The sequence below is a fragment of the Agelaius tricolor genome, unplaced genomic scaffold (assembly GCF_023055355.1).
Source record: "Agelaius tricolor isolate 1412-34295 unplaced genomic scaffold, bAgeTri1.0.p SCAF_11, whole genome shotgun sequence".
Lineage (NCBI taxonomy): Eukaryota > Metazoa > Chordata > Aves > Passeriformes > Icteridae > Agelaius > Agelaius tricolor.
Window position 1 is genome coordinate 14,568,604 of NW_027269271.1, and position 20,474 is coordinate 14,589,077.

At 36.6% G+C, this 20,474-nt stretch overlaps 1 protein-coding gene across 7 annotated transcripts in view; it reads right to left on the reverse strand.

Annotated features, from left to right (window-relative positions):
• Positions 1-1,799: 1,799 nt before the first annotated feature.
• The window catches only part of RPAP2 (RNA polymerase II associated protein 2), a 33,150-nt gene continuing 14,475 nt past the window's right edge, over positions 1,800-20,474 (reverse strand). For 3 of the 7 annotated variants that reach the window (XM_071436293.1, XM_071436296.1, XM_071436295.1), the window contains exons 11-12: positions 17,923-17,991; positions 1,800-2,284 (exon numbers count right to left, since the gene is read on the reverse strand). In XM_071436293.1, coding sequence (XP_071292394.1) covers positions 2,146-2,284; positions 17,923-17,991 — 208 coding nt within the window. In that variant the 3' untranslated portion in view covers positions 1,800-2,145. The other 4 variants (XM_071436298.1, XM_071436299.1, XM_071436294.1 and 1 more) reach the window with 4 other exon arrangements.

The following is a 20,474-nucleotide window of genomic DNA, read 5'->3' on the forward strand; positions in this document are numbered from 1 at the left end:
ATGATATACACTTGCAATGCCTTCTAGGTGTACTCTATGGCAGAACTGTTATGAGGTAATCTGTGCCCCAAGGTAAACATGCATGGAACAGAATAATGGCTTGCTCAGAATCTACTAGCTAAAAACAGAAATTCAGTCAACTTCCAAAATCAGAAGTGAACAGATATAAATTCAAGGTTTAAGTTCTGCTCAGAGTATCATACATATTACTCAGTCCTCTATAGAAGTTTATCTTTTGGTGAGGTCTTGACCCTTCTTTCCATATGTATCAAGTAAACCTTTCCATCATGGTACAAAACCAATGTAACATCTATCAGTAATTCTTATAAATTTTGTATCAGACACACTCTGATTGTAATGGGTATTTTTTCCCCCTACTACATACTTAAAAAAATGCATAGCTGTAACTCTGCATTCAGGGTTATCCTAATTCTAAATTGTTGCTTTTACAACTTACACTGAAAGTAACTTCCCATTACAATGTAAATTTGGAAAAGTCAAACATTGCCTAAATAAAGTCTACTGCTCAGTGAAGCTTCCATGGCAAAGCTGCACAAGCTTCTGTGTGTTGGGGGGAATCTACACATATTTACTCTGATTATCATGAAGGAACTACACAGCAGTGAACTACTTAAGTCTAGAGTTCCTTTCTGGTGTCCAATTACAGAAGCAAACCAAAGGAATAAACTTTGGTTTTTTAAATGGAGTGAATGTGTAGCAGCCCTGTTAAGGCTTGCCTCAGCCTTGCCTAGAGCTGGCATTTGCTGCAGACTAAGCAGCAAATGTCAGTTACAACTTTCTTCTCAAGTCTCTCAAAATACAGTCTCCTACGAACTGAGAACTATGCAATAAAACATGGAATCATTAAGAATATTAGTGGACTAGTTTTAAAGTGCAATTTATAATCACTTAGTGACAGAAGCTATTCCAAACATACTCAGCCTAAATAACACAACTCTCTGAAATGAAATGACTACTGAAAGCAAAAAATTTTTAGTTATTAAAATATATTTAAGAAGTCCACATTAGTAACAACTAGAGTCTGTTTAAAAAGAACTTTTACACAGGTTCAAATACCACCCCTTTTCTTAGAAGGGGTGAACAGGCTATGAATCAGACATATTTGTGTACTGTAGTCATCATTCCTAAAGGTTCCTGCTCCATGCACGAGGGCAACTGGAAAAATGTCAGCAGCACTGCTCTTACCATTGGAGGCTCACATGCTTTTTCCCCTCTCTTTCCCTGATGCCTGTAGACAAACTTTGACTGAAAGTTTCCAAACCAAGAAAGACCAAACCAATCCAAATTCCTTTCTACTACTTTTAAACACTTTTCAGATGATCCATATTTTAACTTGTCTTCATACCTTGAACAACTGCGGTTAGTCAGCTTCTTCACAAGACTGCAAAATTCTTACCCATAGGAAGGAAATGAAAAAGCAGAAATGCAAGTACTACAATTCATACTAAATTTCATTTTTCATTTTAAAAAGTTCAAACAACTGAAGGTGTTCTTTTGTTCTCTGTGCAACTATTTCAGGTAGTAGGAGATGCTAAGATGATCATGTTATTCAGTGGGGAACAAAGGAGTGAGATCAGTAATGATACTATAATCTATATTCATTAAATCAGTTCAGTATGATCAACATAAGGTATTTGCTCTTAAATTTTTTGGCCTACCTGGAATGGAAAATGTAATCTCAACATTATGCAAAAAATACGCAGCTCTTAATTTCATATCACAAAATGGAACATAACAATTTAATTGTAATAATTTAAAAAAAACTGCTGAGTCTTAGCCATTGTAGCCACACAGAATTTTTTTTTTAATAAACCGTGGTAGTAAAAATTCCTCAAAATTGCAGTAAACCAACCATACATTATCAAAAGATAAGTGTGACAAGTAAGCAGCTGGCATTTACTGGAAATTATTTACATTTTATTGTAAGTGACAAACTGATGACACTCATTTCCATACCATACATATTTCTTTACTTTAAAATGTGCTTCACACATTTTCTGCTCCAGCTGATACAATCTGTAGTTACTGTACATACTTACAAAATGCTGAACATTAAACCTGTGGTTAACCAGCTTGGTTTTAAGACACACAAAGTAGCTTAAAGTTGACTGACCACTCAAGTTGTCAGTCCATTCTAAATATTCTTGTTAAACTTTCCAGATCTTCATTTTTGAAATGCAGTTCTTCCAGTAATGTGGTCAGGAACTGTGTGTACATTGGGCTTGACTGAGTATTCTTGAAAAGTGGAGTTCTTTGTGACAATCTGGAAAAAAGCCAAACATATTTCATACAGTAAAGCAACTTTTGAGTGGCAGATGTTAGAAAGCAAAGCTTGTGAGTTCAAACTGTATTGAAGAAAAGCAGTTTATAATGTCACATTTGATTAATTACACTATATAATAGACTGTATGTATGATATACAATATGAGCTGTACCAAAATATGATTTATTAGTATGTAGTAAATAAAAAAATCTAATTGGAAAAAATGAGAGTAGTTTGTATGCCTCTAATTAATTGTACATAGAGGTTATACAATGTACACAGATGTCAGAATAAACAAAGTGCAGAATGTACAATTAGACATATAAAAGGAAGGATCCAGTCATTATTTCTTTACCAAAAAGCTCATAAACAGTCACACAGTGAAAGTTATATACTTCTTCATATGACTAAAATATAAAAGTGATATAAAATTCCTCCGTTTGGAAGGAGCTACCACTATGCAGATCACCTACATACATAAAATCTATATGCAGATGAGCTGAAATACTGAGCTGTTTGTTCCCATTTACCCTTTAATTTACCTGAATATATTTTTATCCTGAAGTCCTTCCTTTTTCTTCTAATTCTATTGCAAAATATTGCAAAGGTAGTAATAGCTGAATCTGCTTCCTAAGCCCAAATATTAAAATCTTTAATGAATAAAATCAAGTATTAAACTTATGCTGAATGTTAAGAAACTTTAACACCAAAGATTACTGACAAGATCACTTAACAAGAACTCCTATCCCAGCAACAGTTACTTTGTCTCAAATACTGTAAATAAACAGTGCCATTGACACCATACACAAAAGAGTTAGTTTAGAACACATTTGTGCAATGATGTACTTTTAATAAGAAATTCAAGACAGTCTGCAGATTCCTAAAAACTTCCCAGCTCAGGAAGTCTTCAAGTGAGTAACAACTGAGATCAATCTCCCTGCAGTCACTGGTATTAAGAGCACCTCCACTTTAAAAAAACTGCCTATGAGAGAAGATTCTTTTAAATTAAGCAAAAAGAGTGATAAAACACAAAGAAAGGACCTTGCTAGACATAGTAAATAAGAAACCCTTAATAAAAAAATAAATTTACCAAAAAAATTAATGAAAAAATATTTAACTTTTAATGAGTTAAAATTACTTCCCATTTCTTTGTGGATTGCATTTCAGTATGTACATTAGTTGAACAGTTCAGCTCTCAAACTCTGACACTTGGTGAGAAGGACTTTCAGAGGTGCTGAAAGTAAGGGCAAGGTGCGGAAAGAAATGACTTCTGCATAAACTCTGCTACATATATATATAAAAGAGAAGTGTTCAGAGTGGAGTTTGTGATTTTGGCCTGAGGCCACTGGGTTTGTAATGCACTCCGTGCCAGCCGGACCGAGCTGTTCTGTCCTGGGGGAGGCGCTGGGCTCGCTCCCCGGGCTGGTGAATCAGAGCGACCCTGGCCAGGGCAGGCCGGCAGGAGGCTGCGCTTGCATGGGGACGCTTTATCAGCGGGGACACAGCAGCGCTGAGAGATCAGAGGGACCACTGCAGAGTGTTAGGCTGGAGATGGCGGGAGGAAGACAGGAGATGCATTTCTGCTTGTCTTCAAGTCACCCTTCTCAGAATGATGCAGGTTCTAGATGAAAAAACACTGGTGGCAGAAACAGTCATGACTTCCTGGGTGCTGGTGCGAGGTAGCTGTAGCCCTGTAAACTACTCTCCTGGCCATGATGTAGATTTACATGCATTTTTACTGGAATTTTCTTAGTCCTGCTGTGGGCTTCAGAGGATATTAACAAGGACATTAGTTTTCAAAAACAGCAGGAAGCTTGTGCAGTTTTAAGGATTACTCTAAAACCAAAAGGTTTATTAAAGGTTTATTACCATGAAGCTCACATGCTTTTTTCTTTTTTTTGGAACCGCAGTTGGTGATAGTACATAGTTTCATGAATTACAAGCATGTCATAAATGTCAGACTCTGTTTAAGACACACTGCTTAAAGAGTAGCTATTATAGGTTACACCAAGAAAAAAAGAAAAAGGTATTGCTACTTTCAGAGAAGTTGCCAGGTATTAAATATTGAGAAATGGAAGTCAAAAAAAGTTTTAGACATGGATCAATTTTTTTTTCTTACCTAAACTTTGTTTTAAAATGAATTAAGCTACTGGTTATCTGATAAACAAGAGACTAAATCAACAAGTCACTTCAGAGAGGCACATGCAAGTTTGTAGCAATTAGTTAAAAGTTGCATCTTGACGGGGCATCGTTAAATATTTATGAATCTATGTACAAACATTTTTCTCTTGGAAAACTGTGCCCTTTTGACCTTTAAATGATGCTTTAACTTGTCATTTGAAAAGCAGTTACCATCTAGTACTTTTCTAGTTTCAGGTGGCTGCTGCAGCAGAAGCAGAAGCTTTCGTCTGGAAAGCAGAAGTTGCTGGTTTGCATGGAGTGGTAAGTTACATGCTCTAAGTAACACTGGTCCAATGAATATTTGAGGTACTGCCCAAGAGAGTATTGAGGGACTGCTTAACTGAATTAAACCTTAATTGTATGCAAACAAGCCAGAACAGCATTTGGGATCAGTATCTTCAAGTCACAGAAAATTACAATGATCTTATCTCTCAAGAAACTATGATGACTAATTCAATTTAATGACACACAGGATTTCAGTTCAAAGATTGTAGAATTCCCTTGAAAGTCTGCAGCATCTTCTACAGATGTAGAATAAAAACAGGAAATAGGATACTTGGGACCACAATAATTAGAACTGGCTAGTGGACCAGTGGAAAGAAAATACAAATTTTGCTTTTCTGTTACCCTTTTCACATGTTGCAGCATTAATCTGGAACAAACTTTTATGAATGAAGTCAAATAAAAATAAGAAAAGCTAAAGGATTAATTGATTTTAAAATAACCACCTACAGAAGTACACAATGTAAATGTTACAGTCCAAAATTACCATTTACAAATTACCAATTACACCCATTCTTCAAAGGCTTGCCTTCAGCAAGAGCTACTAAAAGGAAATGTTCATGCTCATATCATGGAAAAGTAGTATATCAGACTTGATGAGACTGTCATTTCCTGCACACCCACTTACACCATATGGTAAACAGGCATTTGTAACGTTTAAAAAGTGTTAAAAATGTTGAACTCTATCTGATTGATAAAATTTGTATTTGCTGGCTATTCCACATATGTTATATGTACAAGAAAAAAACCCCACTAAGGTGAAATTCATGTGAAGAATAATCAATTATTATCAAGCTATTAAAGGACATCTGGCTACCACAAAATGTTTACATAGTTTCAATGCTTCAGCTTAAGACCCAAGCTTTCTATGGATCAGGTGCCTTACAGAAATACTTGGCAAGTATATCTAGGAGTCAAACCTCAATTATTTTTAGGAATAAGTTTCATTAATTAATACGGTAGCGTGTGCAACTTGTTCTTAGATCTATGCGTACCTTAACGAAGACAGCTGAATACATTCAGAAAAGAGAAAACTTTTATGTAATTTAAAGCATTAATTGGCATTTCCTATCCAGGGGTATGAATATTCTTCCTAAAAACCCAAACCAATTGTCCAGTACCATTCTTCCCCCTGCTACTGGATCTCAGGGAAAGCTTTCTGGACTTTCTGTTTAAGATGAATTTTGTGATTCCCTTTGAAAACGTTAAAAATTTTCAAAGCCACCACAGTGTTACCAGTCAGTTACAGCTCTTTGAAAGAGACACCTGAAAACAGGGGTAAAAACACAACAACATAAGAGTCAGTTTCCTTTCTGCTCCTCAAAATTGGTCACTTGAAATGATACACAAATTGTTGAGACTTTGAGTGCACATAAATTGCTCCAATATCATGGAAAGCACTTCTATACTCATGAAGAAAAGCCATATGTTAATTCTCAGAAGACTATTAATAAGCTCCTCCTAGAAAAACGTAAGCATTGCCAGTCTTCCTAATTTTTTTTCCAGAGTTAGAAGCTTGAAAAAGTAAAAGCCACTGGTTGTGGCAGAAGCTATGGATCCAAACACATTTTTTTAAGTTCTTTATGTTGTTTGACCTGCTTGGAATTTTAACAGGAACAGAAGTATAAAGAGAATGATGGAACAGGCATGCACTACTCTCTTTCTAGAGTCAGCTTTGGAAAATAAGTTGTCTTTTTGCCAGTTACAGGTATTTAAGCACTGTGAATAAGACTCTTAACATAACCACCACAACATAAGGGTTGGGTTTTTAAATTCTGTTTCTTTTTACCTTTTGTTTTAGTCGCTTAATTTTTTAAGATCATCATAACCAGGATCAGTGATAACTAGTTTTCTGTCAGAATGATGGAGTTGAACTAATGAATAATCACAAAAGTTTCCTTAACACTTGTTTCAGAACACAGAAATGAAGCAAGAGCTGGCAGCACTACAGGCAGTATTTTCCCCCTTTCCCCAATAAAACCACAGATACAGACTACTGCATGTGTGCTACAAGGGTGCCAGCAAATCTCTGAGCAGTACACTCTTGCTCCAGCTATAGCCACGCAGATAACCATGCCATTCTAATGGGTTCCACTGCATCAACACAGAAGTGCTGGGTGTTTTGGTTTTGAGGTTTTTTTTTAACACTCCAAATATATTTGCACTACTCTTAAGTTGCAGATCAGATGGGTGTAGCAATGCAATAAAAATGTTACTAATCAGAAATGCCTTTCTTTTAATATAGCAGTTTTATAGAACACACATTTAGATTCCATTTTAGTTATGTTCCTTTTAAGGAAGTCTCCAACACAATTGATTAAACAAAAACAATTGTTTTGTTTAAGACAACAGGCTAGATGGACTCAATCCAACAAGTGTTACACATCAGCAATAAAACTCAGTGAATTGATGTGCATTGCAGCCCACAGACCATCTGCCTGTACATGCAGCTGTAGTGCTGCCATGTATCAATCACTTATAACGTGCTTCAGCTGATGGCGTAAACTCCAATGCTTGCTGCATTTATCCATTTCACGAATCCCTACCCAAAGGCACTCAGACATCTGGGCAGAGTAAATTGAAACTATCATTGTAACTTTGCATGTTCTTCACAATACCTTGGCTGCTTGCTTAATTTCAGGTAGAATCTCTCACTTTCAGTATCTCACTAGATACAGTACACTTGTCTAGGGACTGCAATTTGTTAGTAAAGTATCTTAAATCCCAAAGCCTGGTGCATCCATCAGGCCAAAGTTAGTATTGGACAGAAAGCTGAAGCACTACATGAGTCTAGCTGTAAGATAAAGATGGAACACCAGGGACCTAAAAAAAATTATTAACTTTGGTGTAATTAAGTGGTTACACTTAATTACTATGTTTAAACGTATGCTCAGAAATTAGAAAATATGACCGCCTCAACTTACGTAATTTAGCTGTTGTTTGCAGTTTCAGTGAAAAAAACCCCAAACCCCTACTTGTTTCTTATAACTTTAGCTCAAGCATGATTTAAAAAACTCAGCATTAAAAAACCCCAAACCCTTAAAAGCAAAAGGCTGTCTCCAGAGTGAACAATTTCCATTAGAACACATTAATATTTGACAGACAATCTTGAACTGGAAGCATCTAACTTACAAACAAGATGCAAAAGTATTTAGATATATCTTTGGAATTGAGTCTTTTAAATTAAACTACACTAGTACTGGAAAAAAGTAATTATGATGTCAGTGTCACTTGCAACTCTGCAATTAAAGTGGTCTCTAGCTTAGGGCCTTTTGTTACCATATCCAATCAGTCAAAGAGGAAACTGGCATTCAGGGGCAGCTTTCTGTAATCTCCCCCAATATATTTCTGGATTATACTTTCTTAATGAAAGATAAAACACTCTAAAGCCCACAGCATTAAATAGCAATAAGTGGCAGAAATAAACAGGCAATTTTCTTACTGAGATAAAAAAAGCCACTTCTGGTCTAGTTTTAAATATAGCCTGAAGATCCTATTCTCATCATAAAGACAAGAATTTTGTAACTGAAGTGCAACTTATGTTTTATTTATTATTTAACTTCCTTTCATTATTGTGTACTGACTTGTCCACAGAATCCAGCACAGGCACTTTAATCCTCTGATGGCAACAGAAACTAAATTATTCATGCTTTAAAATTTTTGTCCACTGCATTTAAATCAATGCTACCAACAGTGATTCAAAATCAATGGCTGGAATTCCTATATAATCCAAGTATACAGCAAAAATTAAGGTTCATTCCAAAGTTACGTTTGTTAATTTTTTCCACTACCTTCATTTTTTCCTATGCAGCTTCTACAAGTTTCTTCAATAAATACATTCTTTGATACATGTCTATGTATATAGTTATGCAAATATATTTTTTCTTCATGTAAAGTTCACTTTCCACACACACTTTTCATGTAGTTGTTGTCCAGACACAAGTCAACTTCCACTCCCTTTTAATGGGGCCAACATTTCATGTGTGGTGTAGCCAGATATGACTGGATGGCTACGACTAACAGTAAAAGGAAAGCCTTTCTACAGCACCAGGGGTTAGCTGAGCATTTCATGGAAGTGCTTGCTATCAACTGAAAAAAAAGACAATGGATCTGCTTTTCTCTCTTTCCTTCTTACCCCCACCCTCTCCCCCCAAGGAGTTGTTTATGTCCAAACAGGGAACTGGCAATTGGGAGAACAGGCTGGGGCACAGCTGAAGGTGCAGCAGCCCCAACCCCACCCCTGCCTGGGGCACAGGCTGTGCAGCACAGCTCTCTCATGGCACACCCTGCTCTCCTCACAACGGCTTTGGGAGCCCAGTGGACATTTGCAAAATACTCTGCAGGCTCACTCTAACATTCCATATCAGCAGTCATTTCTTGTCTTTCCCTGCATATGAGAGTTCAACTTCTGTTTTTCCATTAAGCTGCATAAGGAAATTTTTGGAAGCCATTTAAATGTTTTAACTAAACTATGCAGGAGAGAAGAGTTGAGGCCATAGACTTAGAGCTACCTTATCAGGTACAGAAATTGTTAATTTAAAATGGATTTAAGAAAATGCAAATATTCTGGAATTTTGGGGTTTTTTTTAACCTAACAAACAAACAAACAAACAATTCACATGAATATCAGGATGCATTGTTTATGCCACTTTCTTTCTCTCCCTTGAAAGTTAAGAATCATTCCATCAGCTGCTACCTGTTATTTATAACAAACAGCTGTGTAACTACAAAGATTCTGCAATGAAAAAAATTAATAGTAATTAATGTTGCACTGATACAAAAAGACACAGAAAAGGAAAAAACTCAGTACTTGTCTAATACTGTCTAATGAGAAAGTTGACAGCTAATACTCTGGAAATATTTTGCTAATAACAATGGAAGTGACAAAAATTCCAGGACCCATGACTCCTTTAAAGCCACAATATGGAACGGCTTATAGATATATATATATATAATATAATATGGAACGGTTTTATTTGCCTCTTGTTATAATGACATTTAAGAACACTATTTTCAAGGACTTAGTCATTTTTAAATGACTATCATTTGCCATCAATACAAATATCATATAGGCCTGGCAAAAACCAATTACTTTGGCAATTATATGCAAAACAGCACTTCCAGATTTCATTAACAGTGGATTAGAAAGACCTTGAGCCAGGCAAGACTAAGGAAGCACTAAAACCAGCTCAATAATATCTACAGTTTCTTATCCAGAGTTCTCTTCTACAAAGTGTAGTGGATCAGACTTTGTTTCACTATTTTGTACAACAGGTATGACTGCAGGATGATTTCCTCAAAAACCAATGGAGCATGGTACACATCTACGTTACTGTATTCCAAAGATGAGTACAACATTAGCTCACACACACAGAGCATTAGAACCCCTATAGCACTGTGTGCCATTTAAAGACCCAGCATGCATACAGGGATTTGCTCCACAAACTTTTAATTTATCTTACTTATCAGCGTAATACCAAGGCAAAATAAGATTCTCAATATGAACCCAGAAGAAATCACTATCAGCTGTTTCTCCTTAACAAATCTAAGTTTCTTATGTACACATTTCAAGGACAGGCTTTGTTTAAAGAGCTCCATTTATTTGAAGCCTGTTTCCTGCTAACCAGCTGACAGATCAAAGGTACTTCTCAGTTTGATCATTTATTCCCATTTCCCCCTCTTCTTTAACTTAGTAAAAGTTTAAAATTTAGTACATCTAAAATTTATTTTAAAACTGATCCTCTCATCCTTTTCAGTCTTCTTTTCCTTTTTATGTTCCACAAGGTGTTCCTGTGACACCTCAAATACTGGAATCTATGCCACTGAAATATCTGGATTACCTAGCTACATGAAATTAAGCACATGTATAAGTCTCAGATTAAAGAATGCCAAAATGTAAGCTTTTGAGAACCTGAACCTCTTAAGTACTTTGTAAAATACACATTCTTTGTGTGAACTATTGTGCACATAAAGCGGAACAATTTGATATCTAAAATATGCCTTTATATTAAAATCTGATACATTTTATGTATCAATTAAACACTGTTTTATATCTATCTCTATGTATATGTATCTCCATTTTTGCACTTCATTATTCCACATATGGATATTCCTATAAATTCATTACCTTAGTGATATGTAAGTTGGAAAAAAACTCAAAAAAGACAGAATAAAATATACTGATTTGCAGTAAGTTAAAACAGCTACAATGCAATATGTTTAGGTAAATAATGCCAGTACTTGACTTTATAAAATGTACTCACCTGTGCTCAGTTACTAGGGAAACGATGACTGTAAAATTGATCATAGCTTAGTTTCACAACTTTTTAACATTGTAACTTGATTACAGTCCAGTATACAGATCAAGCACCTGTAATAATGCAGCTGAGTAAAGAGACATGCTAGGAATAGCCTTGCTTACACTGTGTCCTAATGTTTTGTATTAAGAAGTTAAACAGAACAACCTCCACACTCTTCTACTTGCCTTTCCCAGTTTGTAAAGAAATGCCTGTGTGGTTTTGGACCTCTCAAACTGAGATTCTTAGAAATCCCTGAAAGCTAAGGATTCTTAAGCATGTTTTCCCAGAAATAACAGCACACAGCAGTTTTAAAAAACAAACAAACCAAAACCGAAAAACCCCAAAGCCTTTTCCTGCTTGTTTAATTTCCTAATCTACTACCGGCCTGATGATCTCCAGTAAATCACTTTTCTACCCTAATCTCAATCTTACCAGCCCTACAGCAAAAGAGCACTGTTAACACTGATTTGTGAAAGTCCACTGAACTGAACACAGGCCTAAAACCAGCAGAATATGTGGTGAGGTTTGGAATGAATATGAAGAGCCAGATAAATCTCAACTATTCCTTAACTTTTTAAAAACCCTAGTAGCTCATCTCAGAAATACTGAGTTTTATGATGAATTAGATCTATTCAGTGTCCTCTTAAGATGTTTAGATGGACAGAGGGTGGATGAGAGAGCAAAATGTGCATTTCTGTGGAACACAGGGTGTAAGTGTGATATACATCAAAATGAAACATGCTCTAAAATGAAACAAGCCTCTAAACACCCAAGCATCTGCACTTTTAGCACCGATGCTGGTTTTGCACCTGTAGTATGCAATTACACATATAGACTTTGCAGTTTCTGCAATAAACTTCCATGTGCTGGTTGGTTATGGTTGCTACCAGCCAATTAAAGCACACTTTTCCTGGTGGGGAGGAATGGGAAGAGATCATGTACTGCTGCAGACATGATTGTTCTAGATTCTCTTTATTGTGCCAGGCAAAATTTTATGAAGATATGATTTTGTTTACTTACACAACATTCTAGTTAATTGACTGGCTGCAGTCTTCTTATCCCCAGTATTTATTTTAATTATACGCGTGTAAAAAGAGCCACCTGCCCTGATGTTAAATGTACTGGCTTGGATTGTCTGTAAATTCTGAGAGCTTTATCATAGCCCACTGTCTAGAGAAACACTTATACATCATCTTTAGGTGATCTGCATTTCCTTCTTCCTTCCTGCCTCCCCAAAAGAAGCTTTTCTGTTTTCATATATATGAAAGGAAAACATTTCAGAAAATGCTGTACATTTTTGCCTTCACTGTTAACATCTCACTTCAGAACTTAACTGCGAGACTGGATGAGTGCCACTGGGTGTCAGAATGGTTTTGTATCTCAAGAAGTAATGTGAGAAGTAATGAGAAGTACAAACTGCCTTTGCATTTGATTCCTGCAGTATCAGGACACAAAACCAGGTCTCCACCAGTGTACTGGCCACTATCAATTATCACATAAAAATAATTAGGCTCCTCTCTAAGTTAATCTTCTATCACCTTCAAATTTTCATGTGTCTGAGTAATTCTTAGTTTATTCCTCACCACTGTGGAATATTATAGCACCACTAATATTCTCCAATATAACATTATTGATATGAAAAATAAATTGCATCTATTTCCCCCCAAATGACACAGACAGTTGGATCCTTAGGTAGGGTGAAGCACATGATGTCAGTCTGAATGCCCACACATACAGCTGCTGGGAACATGCAGATTTCTATCTCTTGGAGGGATTTCCAAGACACTTGGCAGGCAGCCATGCCCCTGCTGGGGGGGCACTGGGCAGCAGAGGTGGCAGGTGCAGAGCTGACAGCGTTCTGAGCCAGCCCTCCTGACTCCACACAGCGCGAGTCCAGGACACAGCGGGTGCCAAGGCTCCACTCCTGCTGATGAAGCCAAGCTCCGGCACTGTAAAGAGGAACTGATTATCCTGGACTCAGAGAGATTGTGCTGGGCACACATGAAAGTTACAGCACATCCAAATGTCCCATTTAGAAGGCTGCCCATGAGAATACCAGCATGGAAAACACTGCAGCTGTATGGGCTGTGATGAAATTCAGTGTCACTTCCTGCAGAACATCACTGCAGCAACAGTGGGGGTTTTTTGTTCCAGGAGAAACACCTTCTTGGAAACTGTTAAGGTTTCTTCTATTTTCTCCCTTATGAAAGGGGAAGATATTTAATTAATTTTAAAGTTGGCACTGAATAATATCCCAATTAACAACACTGAAATCCCTCATGTGTATGTTTCCTAAATAATACTGGAACATGCCAGAAAGAAATAAGATAATACTGATCATGTCCACAATATGCTAAAAAAGCAACTTCAAGTTTGCTTAGAAATTGCTGATAACTAAGCAAGCTTAATAGAAAAAACTGCTTAAAAAACTTAAGATCTGCTTAACAGAAAATCTATTTGAATTCACACTTATCAAATGACAGCCTAAAATTAAGAGAAAAAGGGAAGAAGATTTTTTTTAATGCATTAAGACAAAGCTGCTTCTTTATTTCACACAATAATATAACTCTACAGATAAACACAACACTATAACCACATTCAAATGCTTTTATAAAAACTCTTTGGATTCTTGGTCCTGCAAACTCAGCTCTGTTTCAGAATGGAAAACAATTCTATTTCTAGGTTAATGATGAATGATTTTTCTCAGCTGAAACCTGGAACCAAACTTCCATCATGCTATATAAAATATCATCCAGCTGACTTGTATGTGGTTTCTGTAGGAAAAAGAATCACTCTGCAAGTCTGATTCATATCCTATATGTATTTGTAAATTAGATTCATACATTTCAAACATTCACACACTTTTAGATAAGAATAGAGTAGTGATATCAGAAACATCTAAATTCCTCTTAAAATGATTTAGAAATGTCAGTGCTGAGCAATAGATGTGCTCTCGTGTGCAGAGGAGTAAAAACACATACTTGAACCCAAGATTCTCCAGTTCCTGAACTGTTATCTCCAAGAGAGTAAACCTCTAGAGTACATCTCCACATGACACATTTATCTAAAGTGGCTGCACACATATAATGACTGCTTTTGTTTAGTGATCATGGTCATTTTGAGTTTGTTTAAATACTGCAGCCAAATGCTTATAAACTAATCCCAGACCATTTTGAAATGCTTCAAAGCTTTTAGCGGGGGAACCTCTTGCATAGGCTTTGCAGATGAAGCTGACCACAGTTCACTGGAACCAGCCAGCTCAGATAAGTAAGATGAAAGCAGACATTTCCTGAAAATATCTTGAAAGCTTTCCATTAGTCTGTGCCAGGGGTATACACTAAAAACAGAAAGTGCCCATGCTTGTATAGCAACCAATCCTCCCACTGCTTTCTCCATTCTTTCTTGAACTACTGTATTTATATCTATTTATCTGCTTCATTTGGTATCTTACAAAGTTCTTTGGCAGAAAAAGATGCATTCTAGCTTACAATAAATTATAAAGCAGCTATTATGAGAACAAAAAATTCTATTTAACATACTAAACGATGTAACAGGAAGAAACCAAAATCAACCAATGCCAAAATTACTACAGATTACAAATAAGTAAAAAATTTGATGTACAGATAATTTTTAAGAGTCACCCACTCCATGACAGGCATGAATACCACTGTTTGAACATAAAGCTCTGGCTGTCAAAGTGTACTCTAACAAGGTCGATTCAGCATTGCTGAATGTGCCATATTCATAGGAGTGCCTCAGGCTAGATTTTCAATAAAGGCAGAGACTGGCTGTGTTCATATTTTATACAATAATTTGATTGAATAAAAACAACTGTTCCCTAGGAACATGAAATACTCCACTATTGAAATTGCCAACATTTTATACTTTGAGACATGTCACACTGTCCAGGCACTTTATTTCAATGAATGAGAAGCCCAGGTTTCTTTCAGTAGAATCAGTAGACTCAAGGGCACATGAGTACTTTCAGCAGCTTTTCAAGGACATGCAGACCTAGAAGTGTGCCTAGGGTCTAATTTAAGCACCAAAATTAGGCATTAATGATATCCACCATGGTGTATCCTACAAAGAGTTAATATGCACACTCAAACAAAGAGAGGAGAGCATGATCATACCATATAACACACTAGAATTTGATACAGCCATAATGCTAACAGTTATTCTGTCCAGTACCTTACCACAAAAAGGGTTGGAGCACTCTGAAAGTGCTCTGTGAAGTTAAGAACACCAAGTGCTCAGCACACACTAGCCATGTATGTTTGAGAAGGAAGTGGTGAGCCACAACACTGATGCACAAAATAGGGTGCAAGCAAAGTCCAACAGTTGCTACTTGAAACAAAACAACCGTGCCCCCTTTAATACAAAACAGAAAATACTTGAAGTCTTTGATTTTTTTGAGGTATACCTTGAAATTCATGCTCACTCTGCCTTGTTGCAATCCCTGCACCCTGGGATAGCTGTAGTATGCTGTGGCACCCACCTGGGAAGAACAAGCATTACCCCCTACCAGGGTGCTGCTTATGCAGCTTTACTGGTTAGTGTTAGCAGTAAAATGGTTGTGGAATCAACAGAAATATGACTGATATGTCATATCGATGTCTGAAACCAGGTCAAGACCTGTGAATAAATGTGAAAGTATGGCTGAAGCTACTAAAGCCCCCCTCTTACTCAGGCCCCACACAACTGTATGATCTAAATAACAGTAGATGTGCTTAAATGTGCATAATGTCTCAGTACAACTAAGGGAGAAGACTTAAATAGGGTGCAATTCTTTTTATGAAAATTATTAGCAAGGTTATTATATGACAGGTTCCTTGGCAGACTGTAGGAAGTGAGAAAGGGCCTGAGTGAGAGAACCTGTGAGGGGCTGTCCACATCCTCAGTAGCCTTTCCCTGCACAGTCCTGGCTTCCACTAAATTCTCAAGCTTGATTAGAATTTCCAAATAATTAAATGTTCTGCTTTAATCTTTCTGGAAATAACGTAAGATGCATCATCTTATTAGAGGAATCTTAACACTCATTCTATCCCAGCTACATTCTTCCACATTCTCTCCTAAGAGGCAGCTGAGAGAAGTTATTAAAAATCTCAAGGTCATGAGCTTGCAAAAACCTTACAATAAGTAGAAATCAGCAGCGGTTTTATTTATGATTTCACTAATATTATAAATAAAATTCACTCTTTTTAGTGATCAAATGTAATTAATTTCTTTAGGGATGGAACTTTAGTAAGCAGAAGTAAAAAGCGACTTGGTTCTCTGCTTACACTGACTGCCACCAGGACTGCCTACTACTTGCATAACATTTTAAAGCAGCTGTAAAACAATCATTACTTATGTAAACATTTACAGCTCATCATATGCAGAGACCAGCTACATATTTTAACTTCTGATCAAAAAGAGACACCATTTCCTTAGCTGTACAGAAACTACTTGAAAAATTCATAAGATCTGTTTCACAAATTACCAATTCAACCATAAGAATATATAGTAAAAATGACAAAAGATTTGTTCTTATAGTTGATAAAAAATTTATGCCAAGGCATTCAAGTAAAGTTACTTTCTGTGTTCTGATTTAATGAATCATTTGAGCGGTATCTGGCTGGGTGACACAGATGTAAGGCTCGCTGAAGCCTGCTCTAATGCCTGCTGGTACCATCTTCCTTGGGACAGCACAGCCAGAACAATGTGTCAGACTGAAGTAAGATCAAGGAAAGTAAGTGCAGGGCTGGGCATGCCACGAGGCTGGCCCACAATACTTCCTGACCTGTGAATGGCTCTAAGTACCTCTCTGTCCTACAGGCTCCAGTGACCCAGGAAGCCCAAAAGAAGCAGCAGCAGCGGCGCAGTCATGAACAGACTCGGAAATAAAGATTTGTGCAATCTCGTAATTCAAGCTCAAGACATACAAAGATTGGTTGATGGTTTAACCCTAATGGAAGGCAGAGCCTGACACTGTGAAACCACCAGTGATTTCTTAAACATTTAACATTAGTTCACCTTTTAATACAAATTTGTGTGTGTTTAACACACTGCAAAGTTTGTGTCTTTAACTTCAGAAAAGTACATGAATTTGCAAAATACAAACTAAGGAACTCACTTGATGCATATGAGTAGGGCTTTTATAGATTGTGCTTCTGTGTAGGAGTTTACTGAAAGACACTGTAATACAATCAGGCTTCCCATTAGGGAAATCATTGTAAAGAATTTAATTCTACAGTAAGTAAAACGAAGCTAAGGAGGACTGTAGGCACTGTGGTACTTAACCAACAAAGCTAATCCTCATAAAAATAAAATACTGGGTTCTAGTATTCCTTGGGAGGAATTCTCCTGCTAAAAGAGATTTCCCTTCTAAAAGAAGTGTGCTAGAATACTTATACCTATTCAGAAGCACATATATCTTTATAGAAATAATTTGAGTTTAATTATAAAAGTGAAACCTTTTAAGAAATTAGAAGCAAAATGAGAAATGAAAAGCCTGACAGTTATGCCAAATCCAAATAATACAATATACCTGTCATTTTGTCCTAATGTCAGAGAGCAGAAGAATATATGTCAGCAGCAAGTGGAAGAGGATGAATTATACTCCTACTTCATCCTGCAGGGCCTCTTCAAAACGCCCTAAAGCTTAGCTCTTCTTTTTTCTTAACATAAATTTGTCTATTGATAACATTTGATGCAACGGTGAGATTTCTGTTTTGTCAAGAAAATTTTGTTCATTTTTATGAAAGAAATATTTCTGTTGATTCTACAGTTAGTTCCATGAAATCTTTCTTTTCTTTTACCTGAAAATTATATCTTGTTCCAATAGGCTAATAAGACAGTTGCATATAAGAACATTTGACATTTAAGGGTACTTACACAGATAACAAAACAATAGCAATGAGAGTCCATTCAGGCATTTTGTGAATAATATTTCTGTTTGTTAACCTGAAAAATAATTTTTAAAAAGTCAGTACATTTAAAAATAAAAGTAAGCAGATTTTAACAACTGAATTTTAAGTCTACCATGCATACACTGGGTTATAAAGAAGCAATTACAGCTGTATCTGAGCAATTCACCAGCCCTTAAGCTTCTGTCATCCTCTAATGGAGGAATTGCAGAATTGTCAATGTCCCCTTTTTTAATATGAAAGTGGGATGGGAAGACTGAACAGAAGCTGTTTCTTTTAAATTGCTCACAAACAGTCCTGGCTGCTGTGAGGGCCCAGCTCTCACTCAAACCCCTGGGAAATTCTCCAGAACTGACAAGAGTTTCTGAAAAGATGGACCTTCTTACACTTAGTTTCCCTCCTGTTGGCTTCAGATCCAGATTTGCTGTAAAAGCTGATGTGGACACAGACTGAATTTTATAAGGTGGTAGTGACAATTCTCTGCTGAGTCTTGTTTTTAAAATGGAAATCCAGAATTCTAACTTATGCAATGGGAGCCAGACCAAATATAAGAGCCATATAAATATAAATGAAGTGTGAATAAAGAACCACATAGGTGTTCAAGTAAAGTGCTGCTGCACTGGATACCAGCTGACTCCTTTGGCTGAACTGCCTAAAAAACTGGATCTGCTTTAAATCAAGTACTAATCTGTGTTAAAACAATTCATCTGTGAATTGCTGTCTCAATTTAGGCATGACCCTTGGTATTCAAAACAAGCAATTTCATGGAAAAGTCACAGTCAAAAATGAAGCTGTGGGTTAGGGTGGCACTCAAACGAGCCAGCAGAATTATTTGTTTTCAGAAATATGGAACCATCCAACAGATCAGCTGAGGGGCAAGTACCTCCCTATGTTTGCTCCCTTCTTGCTTTCAGTTTCCCTTCCACGACCTTGTACAAATTCAGATCCAGCATGAAGATACCCTGTCACTCATACCCACTCCTACAGGCACTGGTGAGGATGGTTCACTTCCAGCAAGCTCCTCTCTGGCAACAAATTCAAATCCAGAGTTTTCTTCCTCAGTAAGATTACTTAAAAAAATTACTTTGGGCAAGTATATAGTTAACAAAAAAAAACCAACAAAAAAAAGACTAAAATTTGAGAAAGCAGAACTATTTGTAGCTGTCATTGTTAAAATTCAAATTCTAATAAGTAATTCCCTAAAATTATATTAAAAATGGTCATTAAAATGTAGTTATCAGTAAGATCATTTATAGTATGGGTCTGCATTTCTCTATTTCAGAAAGATACTAAAAATTAATAAAATAAATTTGTAATGAGCAAAGCAATATTATCCCACTTTTATCCTCAATTCTTCAAGTCTTCAAACCAAAATACGATATTGAAGCAATGATTACTCAAGTAGTGTCTCAACAATCTGAGTTTTGTTCAATTATGAAAGGAAAAACAGCATCTTGCTCTACATACAAAGGAATTGTCACCAGAACCAAGAGTTCTGGCAAATACTGTTTGTATTTGTTATTAAAAGGTTCATTTTAGCAATTATTATTTGAAATAGCTAATGGATTCAGCTGGCAACAAAGTTTATACCTGGTAAACTGTTACATTTTTCTGGCTACAGAAAAAGAGGCAAAACAAAGGCTGAACATCTTGACTCAACACTGATGACAGTGATAAACACTACCAAGAAATGCCTGATGGAATCATCTTGACAGGCAATTCATATGTAACATTCCAGTTAATCTGTTATCATGAGACATAATGAAAGAGACAGCTCCAAGCCACCTGGGGAAACTCTGTCAAATAGAGAAAGCAGCTTTATTTCAATGCTTTACAAGGAGTTATTATTGATTAGAGCACAGGAAGGTGTCATTCTTGTACACAAACTGAGAGATGCAGTTATTTGTGTCAATTAACTCTTACTCAATGTTAGTATTGATTGGCAAGGTCTGAACACTAGTCATTGCCATCAATATGCTATTTCTGAAGGAGGTAGTCAAAAGACACAGATAAGCAGCAGGACACAGCAGTATGGATCTGCTGATGTACTGCAGTCACTGCACTGCATGAACAGTCAGGCTTCTGCAACTGAGTAACCTCTCAGTACAGCACCTGTCCTAAAACACTTGTGCAGCTGGAAAAAATAACATTTCAGAGAGATCAGAGTAAAGCAAGCAACCTACAGGTGTGAAGCCTTAAATAATAAGGAGCAGTGGAAGGGCAGTCACTTTCAAACAAGCTCTGTGTCAACACCAAGGCCTCTGAAGAGCAAAGCTTTCTGAAAACAGGGAACTGCAGGGCCTCTGTAGAAATGGTTCATTAATTCTTTGTCTTGCCTCTAGCCAAAACTGTTACTTCAGAACAATCCATGAAAGAGGTCACTAGATTTCTGTCCTAAAAATTTAATGTGGAAATGTTGAAACTGTACAAAACTCTGTATGTGTGACTTTAGTTTTGCAGTGAAATCTTTTCTGTTAAAGAGTTTGGCCAAATTCTTCCTCACCTACCTAGAGAAAGAAA